The sequence below is a fragment of the Saccostrea cucullata genome, unplaced genomic scaffold (genome assembly GCF_032062105.1).
Source record: "Saccostrea cucullata isolate Sc308-1 unplaced genomic scaffold, CSIRO_AGI_Scuc_v1 ctg337, whole genome shotgun sequence".
Classification (NCBI taxonomy): domain Eukaryota; kingdom Metazoa; phylum Mollusca; class Bivalvia; order Ostreida; family Ostreidae; genus Saccostrea; species Saccostrea cuccullata.
Window position 1 is genome coordinate 147,630 of NW_026932716.1, and position 22,366 is coordinate 169,995.

The window sequence follows — 22,366 nt, forward strand, 5'->3', positions numbered from 1 at the left end:
TACATGGAATTGACGACGGATTTTTCGTTATTTTCCGATCATGAAAGGGGGCACATGGCGGGTGCTACCGGTCAGCAGGGGATGCTCACACCTCCATGGCACCTAATCCCTTATCTGATGTTTTAGAGGTCTGTGTTTGCTCTGCTCCTACTTTGTATTGTTTTATGGACTTTGATACTAAATACTGTTCGTTATCTCCATATCCTTCTTTCCTTGAAAAAGAAATGTTAATATTTTGTTCTCATCGCAGATTCTTATTAAGGTGGCCAGATACCCCCTCTTAATATTAAGTAAAAGAGTAAAATAAATTTTTAGCATTATAATTTTAATCTTTAAATAAGAAATAATGAAAATGCTCGATACTTTATAAATGTTATCAGCACTATCCCTGTGTTTGTAAAATATTGTTTTTATTTGGATATTTATGTTGAAACTACAATATTTTATTAATTAACGCGTGTTGATCTATTTAACGCGTGGCATATCAGGCACGTAGCACCTCCCCCTACTTTTTTCAACATTACTATTTACTATTTGAAATGTGCATTGAACGCTGGTCCCCCCTATTCATAGTTACAGAAAGGTTAAATAAGGGTAATGTAGTATTATATGTAGAAAATTTAGTACTGAAAGGAATCCTATCTATCATTAATAAAAGCTTTTCAGTGTGTAGAGAATAGCGCTGAAAAATGGTTTTAAACTATGATTTAGGAAATAAAATGTAAAGATTTACATATTTTGGCTGTTTTTTTTTTTCATTTTTCATAGCTTTGATAATATAATATCTAAAATAACTAGAAAGGCTGCTATTGCAAGCAAAAACGTATGTCGCCCTGAACTAGTCAGGACTTTCATTTTTGTTTCACTAAAACAGTACCCATTAGCTAAGCTTGGAAAACCATCAATTAGTATTAGTCCTTTTAGAACTTTCATTTAAAAATAAAAGTTACAGAAATTTCACTTTCCCCTGGTTTCCATTGCCACAAAACACAACTACAACCAGTGATCGTCCTTTGAAGAAAGTTTCAGAAAGATTGTCCCAGCCATCTCCGAGAAACAGTCTGGATAACAAAAACATGCGTAGAATCGCAATATGTCGTCCCCGACTTCGTTCGAAACGACATAATTAAATTGCACGGTATCCCAAAACAGCCGCATTTTCTAAACAAAATGAAAAAAAAAACAACTTTTGTCTAATATATTGTTATATATTCATTTATCTTAAAAATGTAGAAAACAAGCATAAAATAAAACTCTGAATATATTTTTATTCCATTTCAAGACGTACCGTTTTAAAACAGATTTTGCGTGGTGTGAAGATGGTAGCATCCTGAATTCCTATTGTCATGTTGTAGACTATCCACATACATTTAGGAGGGCCTTAGACCAATTTTGAAAGGTCCTAAATATATGGAACACCGATCCTTCAACTGTCGTCGGAATGTCATAAATATTATGAATTCTCTAGCGATTACACCCAGCGATGGACCAGAAAAAACAAAGAAGACGTTGACACTTTGTCATGATGGATAAAACGTCAGAAGTATGTTGAAATCGCGCATTAAAAATTTGGGGTAATGATAGATCCATCTATCCCTCTGTATTGAGTTATCAAGAGGTGAACAAAGAATGATTAAACTATGGAGATATCAAACAGTTTTCAAGTTCAAAAGACCATTTAACAATACATAATACGAGCAGAGGAAACGCCGACCTCCAAAACATAAGAGGTGGGATCAGGTGCCATGGAGGGGTGAGCATCTCCTGCCGACTGGTCCCACTTGCCATGTGCCCTTTGTCATGATAGGAAAATAACAGAAAAATCCAACGTGAACTCAGTATATAAATAAATGACTAACAATTAGTATGAAAAATGGCAGTCAGCATTTGACTCAATGATATATTGTATTTGCTGACAAGGTCATTCTATCGACCGTAAAACGTACGATTTATTGATTGATTGTATTTTGTTTAACGTCCCTCTCGAGAATTTTTCACTCATGAAGACGCCACCACTTGCCGGTGGCGAGCTGCCAATTTCGTCCTATGCTCGGCACTCAGGGCCATTAAGCTGGAAGGGATCTTTTTCGTGCAAGAAGCTGCTGAGACACGGGACCTCGGTTTTACGGTCTCATCCGAAGGACCGGTCTCAACGTCCCACAGTGGAATTCGAACCCACGACGTAAGGATTGACTACTTACTCCGCGATTCTAGAGCAGACACTCTAACCACTGCGCCACGCCGGCGACATAAAACATACGAAGTGATGACTTTAAACGAGATTGCTGATATTCTTGTTTCCTCAACGTGTTTGTTAATAATTTCTCTCGTTTTACAAAATGAACATACGTAGAGCATGTCTATAGCAACAGAGAGATTTAAACCTCGTATACAGGTTGGTAAAGGTGTAATGCTGCATAAGTAAGGGAAGTTGACAACTGAAAAGTTAAAGTCATAACGTTTATCATAGGGCTTAGCTGTTAGCTATAGATTTTAATTGACGTTTTTTTCCTTCAAGCAAAATATCCAAATGTGAAACAGAAATTTTTAAGCTGTTGATTTTCCTAAAAGTTTGTAATCTTAAATTTCCCAAAAGTTCCTTTGAACTTTTAGGTATCTACATCTGTTTTGCACAACTTTTCGAATGCTAGTATACTAGTATATTGCTATACAATAAGTTTCTTCATCAGTACTAGTACAGGTAATATCTAAGTGAGAAGAAAAGAGAGTTATTTGGTTGAACATTTACTAGAAACCCTCTTTTTATCCTTCTTTTGTTTATAAAGTTTTAGGATCAAATTTGGATAAAGTAATTTCAATTCATTTTAATTGTTTGGGATATTTTGAATATAAAAAATGACATATGATTTTGAATAAAGGAAATACAATCTTTAGCCTCTAATTTGAAACATAGTGGAATACAAGACTGGGCCGATTATGTGATTAGGAATATAAGTAATAGGAGGAAAAATTAAAATAAATAAAAAAACAGGAGAAAATCAATTTTTATTACCAAAGAATAATTATATAAAGAAATTGGAAATTTATGAAAATCTAAGGTTAAACAAAAAATTACATGGCTCCATAAAAACCAATTTCTGACACATATGGAAAAAGATGCATTATGTTAAGTTTCTTTGATAGCAAACTACGAAGGAATTAGATGTTAACAAACAGATATGGAAGTCAAATATATTTCTAACAATTTCAAGAAAAGCAGGGATTTGGATCTCCAAGAAAATCATTGATGTGATTCGGTTGGAAACAAGGCTTTCTGGCAATGTTTGTGACCTGCAAAAAGAGTCAAATAAAGGAATGTACAATAAAATTTTCTAACTTCATATATAAGATACTGAGGAAAACAGATGTAATGAGTTGATCCTTTACCATGCACTCATACTGACCTTGACTACTCTTAACATTATGTATAACAGTCACATAGCATCGGAAGGGGGTAGCTCCTTCACTTTTTCTAAACATAATATCTTTTACGAGGGTTTCGGAAAGAACTGTTGACAACAAGACCTCCCCCGCCGCCCCCCGTTTGTTGCAGTATAGTCAAATAGGGGTAATGTGCATTGAAAGAAAATTGTGTACAGAAAGAATCTGGACATTCCTACTCCCCCATTCCTCCCACTTATAGGATTTCAAGTAGGATTTTCGAGTTTACATCAAGTTTTTGCTTCCTAACTTTTTCAGGTTTTTTGATTTTTTAAAATTTAGCTTTTCCATCTTTCAAAAGCGATGCTACCTTACTGTGTGATCGAATCAAGCTATTCAAATATTTTCATTTTTTAAAAAATATGTTTGCAAATTATAAAACGCTTCTCACATTTCTGAAGCATATCTTTGGTGGAATAAAGACAGATGGATCTTTGATTCCCATTGTCGAGTTGTAAAAGATGTACAAAAACTGTCCATCTGTGAAGAAAAAGAAACGTAAATATATTGAATTGTAGGTTTGAAAACAATTGCTGTTTCAAAACTAGAAATTTAAGGAAAGTTTTACCTGGTTGAGGAATCTTGGATGAAAATCCTCCCATTTCTACATAGGTACAGTTTAATCCGACTCTGTAGAAAATTGTGTAATTATTCTGCGACATCATATAGGTATCCAAGTTAATAACGTTGGGAAGTACTCCCATGAATGATTTCTGTACAAGTTTAGCTTTTCAAGGCAATGAATTTACTACGATAAAAAACAATGATGAATCTCATCAATACTCAGAACGTTATGTTAACATTGCAAAATCAGTCGGATCTCTGCAAACATGGTGGAATTAGCTGTCTAAAAGAAGTAAACATCCCCATGTCATTGATTGCACCCGCCATGGTCTTTATGTTTTGAACCGAATTCCCCAGTCAAATCCTGCGCAGAAGCCAAAAGTATCAAATTGTGTAAAATATGTCAATTCACCAATAGTGTGTATGTCAATAATAGGGTTATTTTACAAGCAAGGTCATGATAATGAACGTAGAATTTGCGAGAAGCTGACGTTGATTTTTGAATTGTAGTTGTTTTTGTCAATAAATAGCCGCGATTTAAAAAACGGCCTATATAAAGCATGGTCATGTCTATTGTAGAGATGGAGGTAAATAGACTATTTTCTATCGACAGCGTCCCTTATTATGTAGATATATCCTAATATTTACATACCAATAAATTTCCCTTATGGGTCTTTACTAAAAAATGCAGTTTATTTTCTCATGAACACATTACGTATGTACCACGAATAAGCATGAATATCTCCATTTTTACGTCATTATACCTCTCGACGTCAAAAAATATAGTATACACTCTTTTGCTTTAAAACTGACAGCTGAATGGGGGTAAATTTACGCAAGTCTTCAGAAAAATAATGTAAATATACGAAATTATTTTAATTGTGAAGATTCATGAAGCATCATAGTTTTTGATTAATAGTTCATTACCTCATGAATTTTATGTTTCGGAGAGGAATTGAAACACAAAAGCATTCTCTACATACAAGCACTTTCTAAAAAAGTTCATGATACCAGGACTACAACAGTTTCGTTTGAATTAGACATTTTGCATATTCTATGGTCGATGCAATGATTTTTGCGCCTTAATTTTCAGTAATTTTTCTTTTGCCCAATTTTTATTAAGGGCACAAGGCTAGGTGACTGGTAGACAGGTTATGTTTACTCCTCCGTGGTACCTAATGCTACGTCTTATTTAGAGGCCAGTTTTCCCTCTATTAAAATTCATAATGTTTGATTTTTTTAAGTTCATTTCTTTATATTATTTTCTGATGAAATATCAAAAAAAAAAAGAATTACAGAATAAAATATGTTTCCTTTATAACACATCTCGTACCATGGTTGTTTTCCCCCATTATATAACAAATATACACACACAGAGAGAGAGAGAGAGAGAGAGAGAGAGAGAGAGAGAGTCCAAAAATTATATAAGTTTAAGTATAGATAGTATATAGTGACCTGGAATACATATATTGTAAAAGGCACCGCTCGGAGATACTTGGCAAGTATTCCGATTCCAGCTATATACTTTGCCCTGAAAAACAAAAATTCATACATCTAATTTTTTTCTGTTGATTCATTATATTTCTCAATTCTTAAAATATTTTTATGGATGATATACACTGTACTTTCTTAAATTAATAAAATTTCTTTAAAAGACTTTCTCAAAAATAATTGAAAGGTTCAAGGTTCAAATTTCATGAGAGAATGGAAATATTATATATCTTGTATTTTATATATCGCTACATTATTATATGTACAATGTATGTATAAAAAAAACAACATCTTCAATCTTTTCTTACTGAGCAATCTAAACATAATTATCAAGTCAGTCAATGGAATGTACGACCATTTAGTGAGATGTTAGACCGCATTAACTATGACGTCATTCACGTCAGGCATAACTTGGATCCCCTAAATTTGATAAAGCAAAGAAAAATCTAAATATAAAGATCTCTGGAACGTCAAACGTTCCCATTCTTAAGAATGAATATTTGTAGATATCGAACAGTTCATTCGATATGCAAGGGCTTGCTCTATGTATTAATAATTTTTAAAACGAGGCGATAACGAACGGTATTCAATCTCAAAGTCCATAAACAATACAAAATAGGAGCAGAGCAATAAATATTAAAACATAAGAGTTTGGATAAGGTACCATAGTAGAGAGTTTAACATAATCCTTAAATGTTTTTAAAAGTATATTTTATTTAAATCGTGATCGTGCATTGATCGTTTATCTTGTAGAAAAAAGGTAATATTGTCTCACCATGAGATTCTAAGAAAAATGAACTTTATAACTTACTGCTGCGAAATCTTGTATACTGTTGAATTCGTTTCCCTCAGGCTGAGTAAGATAAGTATTTGCAAATTTACGGGCCTTTGCATCGTAGGAAAACATCTATGACAGACAATGCAGTTATTATTTATAAGCTTTTATAAGAATCTAATAAAAATCTTATCATAATTGTACTTCGTCGATAAATACAAGTATCAATTGAAGAATTCCTGAAAATACATTTTTGTGTGACAGTTATCGTCTAATAAAGTTTGGTCTACACATGTTGTTCTGCTTAAATTTGCTAAAATTTGAATATTTACTGATATTTAATGGCAATATATGTATATATTGTTATAAATATTGTAACAGTTATAAGTATTCTTATCACCTTACCATTTGCGTGAATCTTTTTTCCTGTGGGCTCCCTGAGAGTGACGTCAAAGCATCCGTGTATGTCTGACCCTGGAGGGGCAGACAACACTTAGAGACGACCCCAGGGACTACAGATACGGAAACTCCGACAAGAAGGAGGTAGCCGATCATCTCAGATGAACTGTTATGTCTGCTCATTTCAGTATCAAATGATCACAGAATAACTTTCACGTGTTTTATTGGTAATAAGTAGGCGTTTTAAATATTTCCCTCTGAAATGTATTACCACCTTCTCAAATTTCACGAGGAAGTTCTTCCTTCTTTGTTTCATCATCTTCCGTGATAATAAATTATGACATCTCTCATTGATTTGCCGCAAAAAAGAACTACCGTGTGAAAAATTTAATTTGCTGAAGAAAACTGCACTGGTTGTTTTCTTTTAAAAGGGAAAAAAAAATAATGACACGAAACATATTTCGGTTTACAGGGAGTTTTTATTTCAGAGGCGTAGCAACAGGGGGGGGGGGAGGGGGCCAGGGGGGATGTTTTTTTTCCCAACCATACTTATACTACAGGAAATGTTAATTGAAAGCCTAGGTGCCCCCCACCTTAGACTTCTAGTGATATACCGAAAAGGTTAAAAGGTTAAATTAAAATTGGTACTAAAAGTAGTTGAAACTGAGAAAAAAAGTTTACCTATACATAACCCCCCCCCCTCCCCCCCACCCCACGGAATAGGATTTTCGACTTTGGGCAACTTTTTCCTTTTTTTTAAATTTTTTTTTTACTTGTCAACTTTTTCAGGTAAGTAAAAAAAAATTTCTCAATGGCTGCCCCCCCCCTCCCCCACTTTCAAAAACGATGCTACGCCACTGTATTTATCAGCTAAAAATATGGATTTTTTTCTCTATATCACCTAGTCCCCTTACCTTTATAATAAATATATTCTAAAATTAAAAGACTCTCCTTGTTTTCTTTGTAATATTTACAGAATACAATGAATTGAAAGGCTTAAAGGTTCAATTTTTCATCAGATAGATACGTCACCAAATACCTATGAAAGGCTTATTTTTTAAATCTATAGTCGGCACTCAGAGCCACCATTATTATACGTGACATATGACCTCGATTAAAAAAAATCCACAACTTTCACTTTAAGTGGTAAGCGCATGGCAAAGGGACATTTGTTATCCAACTTCCAGATTACAACAAGAGCGCTCTATCGACTGAGCTACCGTGAGCGGTAAAAAAAGCATTTGAAAAATGTAGAGATATGTGAATATATAGAATAGTATACAAGTTTAACAGTACAAAATTGGAGCGGAGCAAGGTAGGATCAGGTAACATGTAGAAGTGAACATCACCTATTGACAAGTCACATTAGTCATGTGCTCTTTGTCATGATCGATAAATATCGTTAAAAATCCTCGGACAACTCAGTGTATAAATAATGGCCTAAAATCAGTATGGAAAAGAAAAGTTAATCAGCATTTGACGTAATGAAAAAAAGATCTGCGAACGATTGTTTTGTTCGCCCTCCTTTATGTATCCAAAGTCTTTTTTTATAGTGAACACATTTGACAGATTTTTTATATTGATATTTATATAAAATTTCATTAATCATTAATTATTTAGGATAACCACGAAAGATAACTCTAAAAATTTAGTTCAACTCATATTTTTCACTACAGAAATCAATGAAAAACGGAAAATATTTTTAAATTGCCCCCCCCCCCCCCCCCCCCCCCCGTGAAACTAAACAAATATCATTTCCCGGGGGAGCACTTGTTTATAGACAAAAAACGACAATTATTTTCATTTTATGCAATGTCCATGCGGTTTACAATTAAAACATTATATTTTACCAATATAAATTACAGTGGATATTTAACGCTTTGGTTATCAATTTTTTTAAATGAACCACCAGTTTATAACATCTGAAAATTCTTTAAATATACAGAAAGATATTGAAGGTCCACTGTATATTTTTAAATTTTATATGCTTTAAATATACAGAAAGATTGAATAAAATTTCAATAATATCCAGCAATATACCTTTATCACCTGTGTAAAGAGTTTATATAATGATACAATGTATTTGCCGACAAGTTCAGTGTATCGACCATAGAACTTACGAAATTGTGACTTTAAAATGCGACTGCTGAAATTCTTGCCTCAATAACTTGTTTGTCAAGAATTTACCTCGCTTTAGATATTGTTCGTAGGTAAAACATGCTCTTGCATAGCAAAGTAACTGAGAGATATTGCGGGTGATGAAGGTAAGGAAAGTTGACGATAGAAAAGCTAAAGCTGTCACGTTTATCATACAGCTTGGTTGTTTGATTACCGTTAATGTCTGTTTCAAATAAAATATACGAATATGAAACCGGTGTGTCAGACTCTGTGATATCTTTTATCTATAAAGCTCACCACCAGGATATTTCTTATTGACATAAGAGTTGAAATTTTCATTATTTAATGACAATACCTCGTCGATATATCTAAAGTTGAAGGCCACAGCAAGAGTGTTATTCTGTTCACGCATAAGGATTTGCAGAAATTCTGCTCAATATGAATACAAACTAGGGTTGCTAAAAGAGAGACATAGAAAGATTTTAAAAAAGTGTTTTAAAGCGTGGTATTTTTTTCCAAAGAGTGGCTCCTGCAAATCTCAATCCTTAGATCTTAATTTTCAGTTTTGCTCATTTCTTTTTTGTTCCTTTTTATTAATCTGTTTATTTATTTATTTTTTTTTTTTGGTTTTGTTTTCCTGCTCAAAGTTTATTTTGTTTTGTTTGTTTTAAAGTGAGTAATCTTAGTTAACATAGATTTATAGCATTAAAAGTATACTTTTAACTGAACAAATTTGTTTTATTTTTATCACAATTTTTATCAAATACATGAATCATAGACTATTCTTTTAGAGCATTAGTGCTATTTGGACAGTCATTTATATTTATTTTCTGTGTTTGTCTTATTTATATGCATGATATATGTGCTTTCTGTGTCGTTTTGTGTGTGTATGTGTAAATATGCTTGTTGTGATGCATGACAGTGTAATCCTAACTGTTTTATATGTGTATATAGTTATTTATAATATGTAGTACTAAAATAATGCCGGTCAAAAGCTCTACAGAGCTTAAGTTTCTGTTGTAATCATCCGACTCAAAATAAAATTTTCTGATCTGATTTCTGATTTCTGATGTCAAGGAAAGTATAAAAACTTGGCACACATAGATGATGTTATAAAGACACAACCCTTTAAAATTATATCTAAGTTATAATCTGGTACATGTTGCCTTTTTCATTATAGTTTGAACACCAACAATGCAATTACTTAGTGGAATTGGAATTTCATTCGGCATTGAAAGTACACAGTATTAAGCATGGTAATATAAATACTCAATTATAGTGGTGTGAACTTTTGTAGAAAATAAAAATTATTATACAAAAATACCAAAGAATTCACTACACGATTATCTTTTCTTTAAAAATATTGTCCATATTAGTTTACAGTGTAGTCCGTTGTCCCATTGCTCTTAGGAAATTCATTCTTCTTAGATGGTAAATTAAATTTCATTCTTGGTCTTTGGATGGTCAAAGACAATACTTGTAGTTCTAACATGTATTATTATGTTCTTAAAATTTAAATTTAACCCGTATTGGAAATTTGAATTAAGTTTTAATTTATTTTGTTAAATTTCACAAAAGTTTTGTATACACTGATTTATATCAAACTAATAACATCTTTTAAAAACATATGCAGTCAAAGATGATTATTATAAAAAATATGAGCTGATTCAAGTAACTATTATTTCTTTTGTCTCTGCTGAAATGAAAATTACTCTATGAATAGTCTGTAGCCCAGGGCTCCAAATAGTCAATTCTTCTTCAATAAAAATGAACTCGTAAATTTACTTACCTCATCATTGGTCATTTGCAAAATTATTTTGTTAAAACAGATTCTGATTGCACACATAAGTACTCTGAAGTACACATCAAGAAGATGCTTGAGTTTCTGATTGACAACATCTATGTGGTTTTTGGAGACCAGGTATTCCAACAGTCTATTGGAATTCATATGGGTACATATTGCGCTCCGTTATAAGCAGACTTATTTTTATATTCATATGAAGCAGAATTTATGCAAAATTCTATGCGTGAAAAGAAGAAAAAACTTATTGTGGCCTTTAACTCGACATTTAGATATATCGACGACGTATTGTGAATTAATAATGGTAATTTCTGTTCCTACGTCGATACGTTAAATCCTGGTGAGCTTGAAATAAAAGATACCACAGAGTCCGAACTTCTGTTGCATACTTGGATATTTTACTTGAAAAAGACACTCATGGTAATCTAACAACCAAGCTATAATTATGATAAACGTGATGACTTTAACTTTTCTATCGTCACCTTCCCTTACTTATGTAGCAATGTACCTTCATCCCTGGAGTATATATATCTCAGTTGATTCGATACGCAAGAGCATACTCTGCGTATGAACAATTTCTAAAACGAGGCAAATTATTGACAAGCAAGTTGACGAAACAAGAATATCAGCAGTCTTGTTTAAAGTCATCATTTTGTAAGTTCTATGGTCGATATAATGACCTTGTCAGCAAATACAGATTATCATTGAGTCAAATGCTGACTGACGTTTTTCATTCCAATCGTTAGTCCATTATTAATACACTGAATTGACGAAGGATTTTTTCCGTTATTTCCTGATCATGACAAGGAGCATACGGCGGGTGTGACCGGTCGGCAGGGGATGCTCACTCCTCCATGGCACGTGATCCCACCTCTGATGTTTCGGAGGTCCGTGTTTGCTCTGCTCTTATTTTGTATTGTTTTATGGACTTTGAGATTGTATACTGTTCGTTATCTCCATATCCTAAATTAAAAGTACCCGACATAATTTTGTTCTCTGAATATTGCCAAATACGTTTGAAGTTGTTCTCACTCCATATACATTTGCTTAGAAAATTTGAACATACTTTAAATTATTTTTTTTCGAAATGCCATAATATTAGGGGTAGAAAAATTCTGAGAGATAAGCAGATTAAACCATGTAAGATTTTTAATGGAAATGACTTACTTTTATAGTATGTGATTTTTTTTGCCCAGACAATATTATGTGAAGAGTTTGTATCTGAATTATACATTTTTGTTCAGTTGAAATAAATGTTATACGTGAATATGTATAGTCCATAGTCCAATTGGTTTGATTTTGTTACAGCTAAAGAAAATTGACGGAAATGGACAGAAATTTCAGACAATCTACCATTATTCATTTGAATTAATTTTTTTGGTCAATCTGCAACCAACGTGGGCATCTGATCTCGGCCAAGCCGATAAAAATTGAATAGAAAATTTAGCCTTAGTATAAAATCAATCTGTAGGTATTCTTAATCTAAACTAAATAATTAAATGATAGGATGTTATTTAACCTACATTTGAGAACTTTTCACTCATAAAGTATATATGTAAAGGGCTTCCAATACAGTCCTTGACATGGCCCTCAGGGCCTTTCAGCAGTGAGGGTTTTAACATGACATCAGACCTAACTTTAATATTTTAGGGTTCACCCAAAAGACTCAAGACTTTCTCTTCTTCGGTCGCTTGACAAGGAAGGATAATATCTAATATTAAACACGGCGAGCCTAACGGGAATCAGTGCTGGGCCTTCCAATCATGAAGCGAGTTCTTTAAGATTTCATCAAGGTAGTTATTTACCACTTAAGACATTTTTTTTTATTTTTTCCTCAATTAACATAGCAATGTATCAATTACATCATACACAAGTTTTGAATAGTAAAATATTACTTTCATATGATGGTGCATTAGCTATTTTGTCTAGCGTATAATAGAAAATTTGCATTCTTACAAATTTTTGTATGAGCTATTACAAATATTATTTTATGAACATATATGCATAACTGACATAAGATTATCATGAGAGGCTTGGTTAAACATTTACTTGAAACCGCTATGATGTAGATTTCAACAAATCAGACAGGAAAGGCAAATAAATTTCTATTTTAAGGGAAGCAGGGATTTGGATCTCCAAGAAAATTATTGATGTGATTCGGCTGGAAACAGAGTTTTCTGCCGATTTTTGTGACCTGCAAAGAAAGTATAAAAGAATATAAATTATTAATAAGATACTGTGGAAAACAGATAAAAGTAGTTGCTGTCTTTTATCATGCACTCACACAGAACACTATATATAAGAGTCACATAGCATCGGAGGGGAGATAGCTCCTTCACTTTTATCAAAATATAACATTTTAATTTTTAAGATGCTCTCGGAAAAACGGTTGCACCCGCCCTTTTCTTGCAGTATAGTAAATCAATATAATATATGGAAAATTTTTGTACTGAAAGAAGTTGGACCTTTCTCCTCCCCCATTGATCTCACCCCCTACGAAATAGGATTTTCGATTTTACACAATGTTTTTCCTAGTCAAATTCTTTCAGGTATGTTAATTTTTTTTGTCTAGCTCTTCCACCTCTCCCCACCTTCATAAGCAATATCACGTGGAGGTATAAATCAATCAAAAATAAGATTCATGTGTACGAAAAATATTTGCAAGTAAAAAAAAACAACAATTCTCACATTTTTGAAGCACATCTTTGGTGGAATAAAGACAGATGGATCTTTGATTCTCAATGTCGTGTTGTAAAAGAGAAACAAAAGCTGCCCATCTGTGAATAAAAAGAAAAGAAAGGTATAATAAATTAACAGTAAAAAAGTTTGTTGTTTTTATACGATTGTTTTCAGACATTTAAGGACAGTTGTACCAGGTTGTGGAATTTTGGACGAAAATCCACCAATCTCAACATGGGTACAGTGTAACCCAACTCTATAGAATAGTGTGTAATTATTCTGCGACATCATGTAGGTATCCAAGTTTATAATGTTGGGAGACACTCCCATGAAAGTTTTCTGTACCAGCTTAGCTTTAGCTGAAAAACACGTAATTGCAAAATAATTTATGTTCATTCGCCTATCTTAATTATAAGAAGATACTTTTTCTCAAAGCAATAAATCGACTAAGATGAACGAAAATGCTTAATCTCATTGATACAGTAACATAATAACGTTAAAATTCCGAAAACAATCGGAACTCTGAAAACACGGCGGAATACGCTGCCTAAAAGGAGTAAACATTCCCTGTCACCGATCACACCCGCCATAAGCGTTGTGTATTGATCAGTTATCAGAATTCCCCAGTCAAATCCTGTACAAAAGCCATACGTAACAGATGGTATGAAATATGTCAGACGAAATACAAGTCAACAATAGGACAATAGGGTGTATTTTTCAAGCAAGGCCATGATAAGGACCACAGATTTGTGAAAAGCTGACATTGATTATTAAAATCATTGTAACATTTATTTGTCAATAACAAACATCGGTTCAAACACTGACCTATTTAAATTATCTTTTTGTTGTAAGGATGGAGGTAAATAGACTTTTCTCTATCGATAACTTCCCTTTAACTTTTCTATCGTCAACTTCCCTTACTTATGCAGCAATATACCTTCATCACCTGCATACGGAGTATTTATATCTCAGTTGATTCGATACGCATGCTCTACGTATGAAAAAATTCTTAAACGAGGTAAATTATTGACAAGCAAGTTGATGAAACAAGAATATCAACAGTCTCGTTTAAAGTCATCATTTCGTAAATTCTATGGTCGATACAATGACCTTGTCAGCAAATACAATTTATCATTGAATGAAATGCTGACTGACGTTTCTCATACCAATTGTTAGTCCACTATTTATACACTGAATTGACCACGGATTTTTTCCGCTATTTCCTGATTATGACAACGAGCACACGGCGGGTGGGACCGGTCGGCAGGGGATGCTCACTCCTCCATGGCACCTGATCCCACCTCTGATGTTTCGGAGGTCCGTGTTTGCTCTGCTCTTGTTTTGTATATTTGTTTAATGGACGTTGAGATTGAATACTGTTCGTTATTTCCATATCCTTCATTATTACATTGAAACAAGGTTAAGTTTCAAAGTGAAATTGAAACACGAACGTATTCTCTACGTATACAGAAGAACAATTTTTAGAAGAGGACCACTATGGACAAAGAAGTTGATTTTAGGAGAAAAACAACTGTTTCGTTTGAATTCAACAATTCTTAAATTCTTCAGAAATACAATTTTTTGCCTTATTATTCAAATATTATTTAAAACGTATTCCCCCAATTTCTTACTCCAAGGTACAATATGCTTAATGACTGTCCGAAAAGTTATTTTTACTCATCCATGGTAACTTATCCCACCTCTTTTTCATAAATCAGTCTTCTGTTTTTTGAAATTCGTTATGTTGGAAGGATTTTATTTATTGGGTTTATTTCTGCATACTATCTTCTTGCTTAATACCAAAAACAATGTTTACACAGTTTTCTTGCGTGGCATCTTGTATAATTCACCGTTCACGGTAGCTCAGTCGGTAGAGCGCTCGCTCAGTGATAGTGAGGTCGTGACTGACCCGATAAAATGGGTAGCAACTGTTCTTTCGCCATGCGCTCGGCACTTTGAAGTACAAGTTGTGGGTGAGACCTTAAAAACCGAGGCCCTGTGTCAGCGGCAGGCGTTGGCACGATAAGGATCCCTATCTGCTCAATGGCCCTGAGTGCAGAGCAAAGGTCAAAATTTGAAGCCCTTTACCGGCATACGTTGACGTTTCCGTATGAGTGAAAAATTCTCGAGAGGGACGTTAAACACTCTACAATCAATCAATCAATCAATCTTGTATAATTCTTGTCATACGAATCTAGTTTTTTATCAGAATATTTAACAACAAATACAGAGATATATAGAAAGATATAAAGAGATAGAGAGAGACAGAGAGAGATAGAGTGAGAGAGAGTGAGAGAGAGAGAATTATGTCAGTAAAACATTATATATTAGTTTAAGCATATGAAATATATTGACCTGGAATGCATATATTGTAAAACGGACCACTCTGATATACTCTACAAAAGTCCCGATTCCAGTTATAAGATTTGCCCTGAAAAACAATATATTGATATAGTTTTGTTTCATATCTAAGCATGCGGGAAATATTTCTTTGAATGAGATAAACTATATTTTTTTTAAAAAAATTTAAATTTCAATTTAAAATCTTTTCTTTAAAAGATCTATGATCAATAAATTAAAAGTGTCTAGGTTCAGCTTTCATCAGAGAATAGAAATATTATATATCTTATACCAGTATTCTATAAATTGCTACATTGATATATGTATCTGTAAAGAAAAAAAAATGAATCTTTTTACTGAGCAACCCAAGAAATCAGTATTAAGTCAATCGATGAGATATTAATAAGATGTCGGATAACATTGACTGTGACGTCATTCTTGTAAGGTCTAGCTGGGATCACCTATATTTGATAATGCAATGTAACATCTTAACGAGACCCGATCTAGTTAGACTGCGCATACGTTCTAGCGCAGCGTAGACTTAGGCACGTCACAGTACCCTTGACTGCCGTCACAATTGAACACAATAACGTCACAATTAAGATGACGTCAAATTGCGCTAAAATGTTTCACTGAACTTGCATACCTGGTACATGTAAGCTGTTATTTCTTTTATTAACATGTTTTTTACAAATATTTTTTTTAAGTTAATAAACAACCTTGGAACATGATTTATTTTGAGGTATTTATTTCTTGGTACATATTCATTAATTTTTCCTTGCTTTATTTCGATTTGCATGTGAGTTGAAAAAAAACACTGCACCAAAAGTAAATGATTTTGTCTTTCTCCTTGAACGTGTTGAAGTTTTTATACACACACATTTTTGAAGAGGACTTAAATATGCATGGATAAGCTTTATTTAAAAAAAAAATCAGTCTACGAATCATTTAAATGCTACCCTCAAAATATTTTATTTTTTCTATATATTACATTTTATTAGTAAAATTCGTCATTTGTCGCCTTTTACCCCCCTCCCCCTTTTCATTATATGTATAACAACGTCGAGTGTAAAGGGAAAAAAGAGAAAAATTTGCAAAATGTAAGAATTATTTATTTTTTAGAAACTAATAAAGTATTGCAATGGTTTGGTGTTGTTATGTACAGCCATGGCGACTTATTTCATATCTAGTTGAATAAAATAAGTCCTAATTTTGTGTTTTGATACGGCCCCTTTTCACTGCAATAAAGGTTACCTTCAATTTTCTTTTCATTTTTATAAGAAGAATAAAAATTGCATGATATATGTGAAAAACAAAACATTTCACCCTGTATTTTTTTTATTTTCAATTTCTTTGCTTTTTTTGGATAGTTTTACTATGTAATTGTGTATAAAATGACAAAAAATGGTCCATATCTTGACAGTGCCCCTATTTGACTACAATAAAGGCAAGGTAATAAAATTTCATTGTAATTTTTTTAAGCATAATTCATACAAAAATATTTCCAAAAATTAATTTTTTTATCATTCCGTTTTCGTAATTATAATATTCAACTAGATCGGGCCTCGTTAATATGAAGAGCTCTGCGACGTCAAACGATATTCTTTCTTCCCCGTTCCTTTTCCTTTAAATAAATATGTGGAAAATATCGAACAGTTTTCAAGCTCAGTAGCTTGATAATGTTTAGAGAGGTCATATCAAGATCGTACTGTTTGGCGATATTTATTAGCATGTCTAGTTTTATATTCATATGAAGCAGAATTTGTGAAAAATCTTTTTCATGAAAAGAAGAAAACACTTGCTGTGGCCTTTCCACTCGACATTTAGATAAATCAACGACGTTTTGTCACTTAACAAAGGTATGTTCCATTCCTAAATCGATACGATATATCCTGGTGAACTTGAAATAAAAGATACCACGACACCTGACACAACCAATTCGGTTCGGGAGGAAAACAAACACAGAAAACAAAGGTGGAATCAGCTGCAGATACGAGTGAGTATTCTCTGCTTATCAGTCACACACGTCACCTGTTTTTTTTGTTTTGATTAGGAAAAAGTGGGGGCGTTAAGAATTAAGTCTGTAAATAAATGCCTAAATATTTGCATAAAAAATGTCAGTAAGTACATAAATAAATGATAGGTTGTAAAAAAAATGTCAATAACGAACAGTAATCAAGTTCAAAAGTCTAATCAACGATACAAAATAGGAACAGAGCAAACAAAGACCTCCGATACACCAGAGGTGGATCAGGTGCCATTGAGAAGTAAGCATCCCCTGCTGACCGGTCATGGTGCGCTTTTTGTTACTCATACCTGGCACCTAATCCCACCTCTGGTGTTTTTGTTTTCCGTATGTATTCTGCTTCCGATTAAAATTGTTTAAATAGACTTCGAGCTTGAATACCGTTCATTATCTCCATATTGATATATTTTTCATATCAATTTTTAAAACCATTTTCTAGGGATGTGAAATCATTTTTATTCAAAAGTTTATTGGCATATATGGTCTGTTTGCATATAATGTCCATAAGGTTTGATTTCCGTAAATCATTAATTTACCTGAGCAAAAAAACATCGGTTTTGATCCAAATTTTTAAATCCACATTTATGGAAAAGAAACACAAATCTTCGCTGTTATTTATCATATTTGAAGCCCTTTTTCAGTTTAATGTAATTATGGAGTTGTGATTTACTTTATCTAAGTTTGAGTACTAATAGAACTTTGAAATAGAAAAAAATGCCTTTTTTGTGTGAATATATACGCAGAAATATACAAGGAAAAAAATTGTTTAAGTGAAGCACGAATAAGGCGACTGATATGTAATCAAAAATTAGCCAGCAAAATATAAAGTACTGATTGTACACAGGTAATATTTGAATGTGAACATAAGGAATGTTTTCACAATGCGTGAGTTTAACTGTGTTTAAATCACACAGGTTTGCTCTCGAATTACATAATTTCTAAGACGCGGAAGAATCTAAAATAATCTTGAAATGATTTTTTTTAATTTACATTTTATTGAAAATCGAGAATCGTACACCGTTTATCCCGTAGGAAATAAGCGACATTTCCTCACCATGATATTCTAAGAAATAGAAACCTTATAACTTACTGTGGCGAAATCTTGTATAATGTTGACCTCGTTTCCCTCAGGCTGAGTAAGATAAATGCTAGCGACTTTAAGGGATTTGGCATCATAGGAAACCATCTATTAATGATAAGCAGTGCAGTTTGTTTTTGTATATTAACTTGTATCATAATTATAAATGTACTCCGAATGATAATATTAGTATTAACTCTGTACAATGTATCAAGAATACATTTTGTTTCTGCAAGTAATCTTGCTATTACGTTTAGACATTATGCATATTTCTGTTACATTTCACCGAATTTTTCACGTTTTATTGTCTTTTAAGTAATTGCATGTATATAACATAAATAATACTGTTATCACCTTACCATTTGTTTAAATCGTTTTTCCTTTGGGCTCCCTGACGTCATTACGTCCATGTATGTCTGGAACTGGTGTGGCATACAACAACTGGAGACGGCTCCAGGGACTACAGACAAGGATACTCCAACAAGAAGAAGGTAGGCGATCATCGTTTTAGGTCTAGAAGTATGGTTGAGTTACTCTTTGTATGTTTAAGTAAGCCTGTGATCACAGATTAAACAAAATAATGTGCTTTATTGCTTGTAAAGATGGGTTTTCAAATATTTCCCTCTTAAAGGTATTATCACCATGGCAGATTTCTCGAGGAAGTTCTTTCTTCTTTTTTTTCATCATCTTGCATGATCAAGAAGAAAAAATAATACGACAGAGTATTTATTTTGAGGGAATTATTGCTTTGCCTCTACAAAGTAATAATTTGGTTCAGAAAAATTGCACTCGATGTTTACGTGCTAAATTTGATTATGCAAAATTTATTTTTATTTCCAAGAGATCATTAAATTATCGATCATTTTATGGATTTCTTTCTTGATATCAACTTGTATTCTTAGTTTGCTGAATAAAACCGTAAAATACTTATGGCTGGTTGGCTACCTATCAAGCAGGGTAAGTACAGCTTAGCCGTTAGTCTGGGGATCACGAAAGTCGGGTTTTAACGCTAGCTTTGTCGGGTTTACTTGAGACGTAAATCTGCTATACGCTATATAACTGATTATGGCTATCCTAACTTTTCTATCATTAAATGCTCTTACTTATTCACCAATATACCTGCAAACAGACTATATATATAACGTTTCAATATACATTTTGTAGTTCAAATTTACTGAAGCCCATTTAGGACCTATCATAGATATTATTGAATTTGTTATAACGATTTTTAGAATATGCTCTAACGAATTTAATTTGTTATGAAAGATTTATTGAATTTGTTATAACGAATTTAATTTGTAATAACAGATTCGTTGAATTTGCTATAACCAAATTAATTTGTTATAACAGATTAATTGAATTCGTTATAACGAATCTAATTTTTTTATTAACAGATTTATTGAATTCGTTATAACGAATTTAATTTGTTATACATGTAACAGATTTGTTGAATCCGTTATAACAAATTTAATATTGAATTCGTTTGAACTAATTCAAAAATTCGTTAAAACAAATTCTTGAATTGGTTATAACGAATTCAACAAATTAGTAATAACAGATTTAATTCCTTATAAAGAATACAATAAATCTGTAAAACCAAATTAAATTCGTTGTAATGAATTCAATGAATCTGTCATAACAAATTAAATTCGTTATAAGAAATTACATAAATCTGTTATAAAAAATCAAATTCGTGAAAACGAATTCTAAAAATCGTTATAACGAATTCAAAAATATTTTTGATAGGTCCTAAATTGGCTTCCGTACAAATTCATATTTGTTCTTCTAAATATTAAAAATGTTCAAAACTGACATATGCGAAGAATTTCTTCCTAGAAAGGGAACTGTAATTATAAGTTGGATTACCACTAATAGAATTAAACAAAAGTTCTTCTAAAATACAACTTATATTATGAGCCTTATAAACGTAGAAAATGCTGTTACTAGTACCTGCTTTGTCAGGGACGAGTACGTACGTAAAGTTCAAATGGAATCTGTTTGACGTGATGGAATAAGAACGATCTCTGTTTAGTTCCCATGACCGGATCTAGAGGGGGGTCGTGGGGGTCAGGACCCCCAACCCTGGGATTTACTAGGTTAAAAAATGGATATACTATAGCAAGAAAAAAGTTACTATGGGTCTCCCTTGGAAAACGCCCCCCCCCCCCCCCCCCCCCCCCCGCGAATATGGGTATGAAAAATGAAAGATGTGAGGCAATAGCAGTCATAACAGTCATTGACTGGGAGGGACCTCCCTGGAAAAAATTTCTGGATCCGCGCCTGAATTCCTTATACTAACTATTCATAATTTACAAAGACAATCAACTGTGACGAAATTTGTTTGTATTAAACATTCCTCATTAAATATCAAGGACTTTTCAATCATACATTTTTTTTTCAATCTTATTCTTTGAAAGAAATAAAAATGATTTTGCAATTATCACAGATAGTTTTTTTCTCAAGGTGTAAAATGTTTTGATATTTTGACTTATAAATATTTTTAATTAATATGTATAATTTGTGAAAAAAAAGATATACATAATAAATAAAATTTGCTGAAACAAAACTTACTTGACGGAAGAAATAATATATAATATTATAACATATAGCAAATCTGAAAGCTCCGAGTTTGTACGAATTTTTAACTGATTTCTGAAGCATTATACCCATTTAGGAAGAAGGAAGAAGAAGTTTATGAGTTTATAAAACAGGAAAATATCCAATTGAAAAACTTTTGACACGCTTGACCCCTTTTGTGTAAATGTTAAGCTCGGTTTATGCACCCTATTTAAAAGGGGAAAAATGTGAATGAATCGAAATGTTTAAAAAAAATTCCTGCTTTATTGCCACTCCTAAAGTAAACAGGGAATGTTGGAACTGTGATGAAATATAAATTATAAGGAAAAGATTCCAAACTCAAAGGTCATTAAACGACACAAATTTCGGAGTAGAGCAAACACAGACCTCTAAAACATCAGAGATGGGAGGAGAGAGTTTTTCTTGCAGACTGTTCACATCCGCCTTGTATTCCTTGTGATGACAGGGAGATGAAGAAAAAATTCGTCAACAAAGCAGTGCATTGATAATGGTCTAAATAATAATTTTAAAAAAATGTCAGCCAGCATTTGACATAATGATAGGATGTATTTGCGGGCAAGGTAATGATGAAGACCGTAGAATTTGCAAAATGATGAATTTCAGCGAGACAGCTAATATTCTTGTTACACTAACTTGTTTGACAATAACTTACCACTTTTTGGAAATTGTTTTCAGAGAAAATAATCTAACATAAAGACTCAACTGAGAAACATACACTTCTTATGAAGGTGATATTAGCAATATTCCTGTATGAGTAAGGACTATTAACGAATAAAAAGCTAAAGTCATCACATCTGTCATAAAGTTTGGTTGTAAGATGAACAATAACTCTAGTTAAACTTCCAAAGATGCAACATATATATGTATAACGCTATGGTATCTTTTTATTTCAAGCTCACTGGGGTATATCATATCGATATCATGATGGAAATAACCATTAGAATTTTAAATGACATCACATCGTTGAAATATTAAAATGTCTAGGCCAAAGCAGAGTTTCTTCTATTTACGCATAAGATATTGAAGAAGGATATGGAAATAACGAACAGTATTCAA

General features: G+C 32.7%; 3 protein-coding genes across 9 annotated transcripts in view; all 3 read right to left on the minus strand.

Annotated features, from left to right (window-relative positions):
* The window catches only part of LOC134235881 (uncharacterized), a 34,150-nt gene extending 27,002 nt beyond the window's left edge, over positions 1-7,148 (minus strand). Inside the window, exons 1-3 of one of the 5 annotated variants that reach the window (XM_062718045.1) lie at positions 6,677-6,794; positions 6,308-6,403; positions 5,461-5,536 (exon numbers count right to left, since the gene is read on the minus strand). In XM_062718045.1, coding sequence (XP_062574029.1) covers positions 5,461-5,536; positions 6,308-6,390 — 159 coding nt within the window. In that variant the 5' untranslated portion in view covers positions 6,391-6,403; positions 6,677-6,794. Of the gene's footprint in view, positions 1-3,832; positions 3,922-4,009; positions 4,167-5,460; positions 5,537-6,307; positions 6,404-6,676 lie in introns of those variants that run through there. The other 4 variants (XM_062718046.1, XM_062718049.1, XM_062718047.1 and 1 more) reach the window with 4 other exon arrangements.
* LOC134235884 (uncharacterized) overlaps positions 1-22,366 on the minus strand; it is a 76,182-nt gene that overhangs the window by 36,126 nt on the left and 17,690 nt on the right. The gene's annotated exons all lie outside the window — the stretch shown is intronic.
* On the minus strand, positions 759-21,404 carry LOC134235883 (uncharacterized). Of its 2 annotated transcripts, XR_009985495.1 has the most exons (9): positions 21,284-21,404; positions 19,072-19,267; positions 18,725-18,820; positions 15,624-15,699; positions 13,463-13,627; positions 13,278-13,366; positions 12,113-12,783; positions 1,289-1,402; positions 759-1,161 (listed from the first exon to the last, which is right to left on the minus strand). XR_009985495.1 is itself a non-coding variant. In XM_062718052.1 (7 exons), exons 2-7 carry the CDS (start codon positions 19,213-19,215, stop codon positions 12,700-12,702), a joined length of 654 nt encoding a protein of 217 aa, XP_062574036.1. In that variant the 5' UTR covers positions 19,216-19,267; positions 21,284-21,404; the 3' UTR covers positions 10,988-12,699. The 2 variants fall into 2 exon arrangements, 1 of the variants encoding a protein (XP_062574036.1); XM_062718052.1 differs by lacking the exons at positions 759-1,161; positions 1,289-1,402 and having other exon boundaries at positions 10,988-12,783.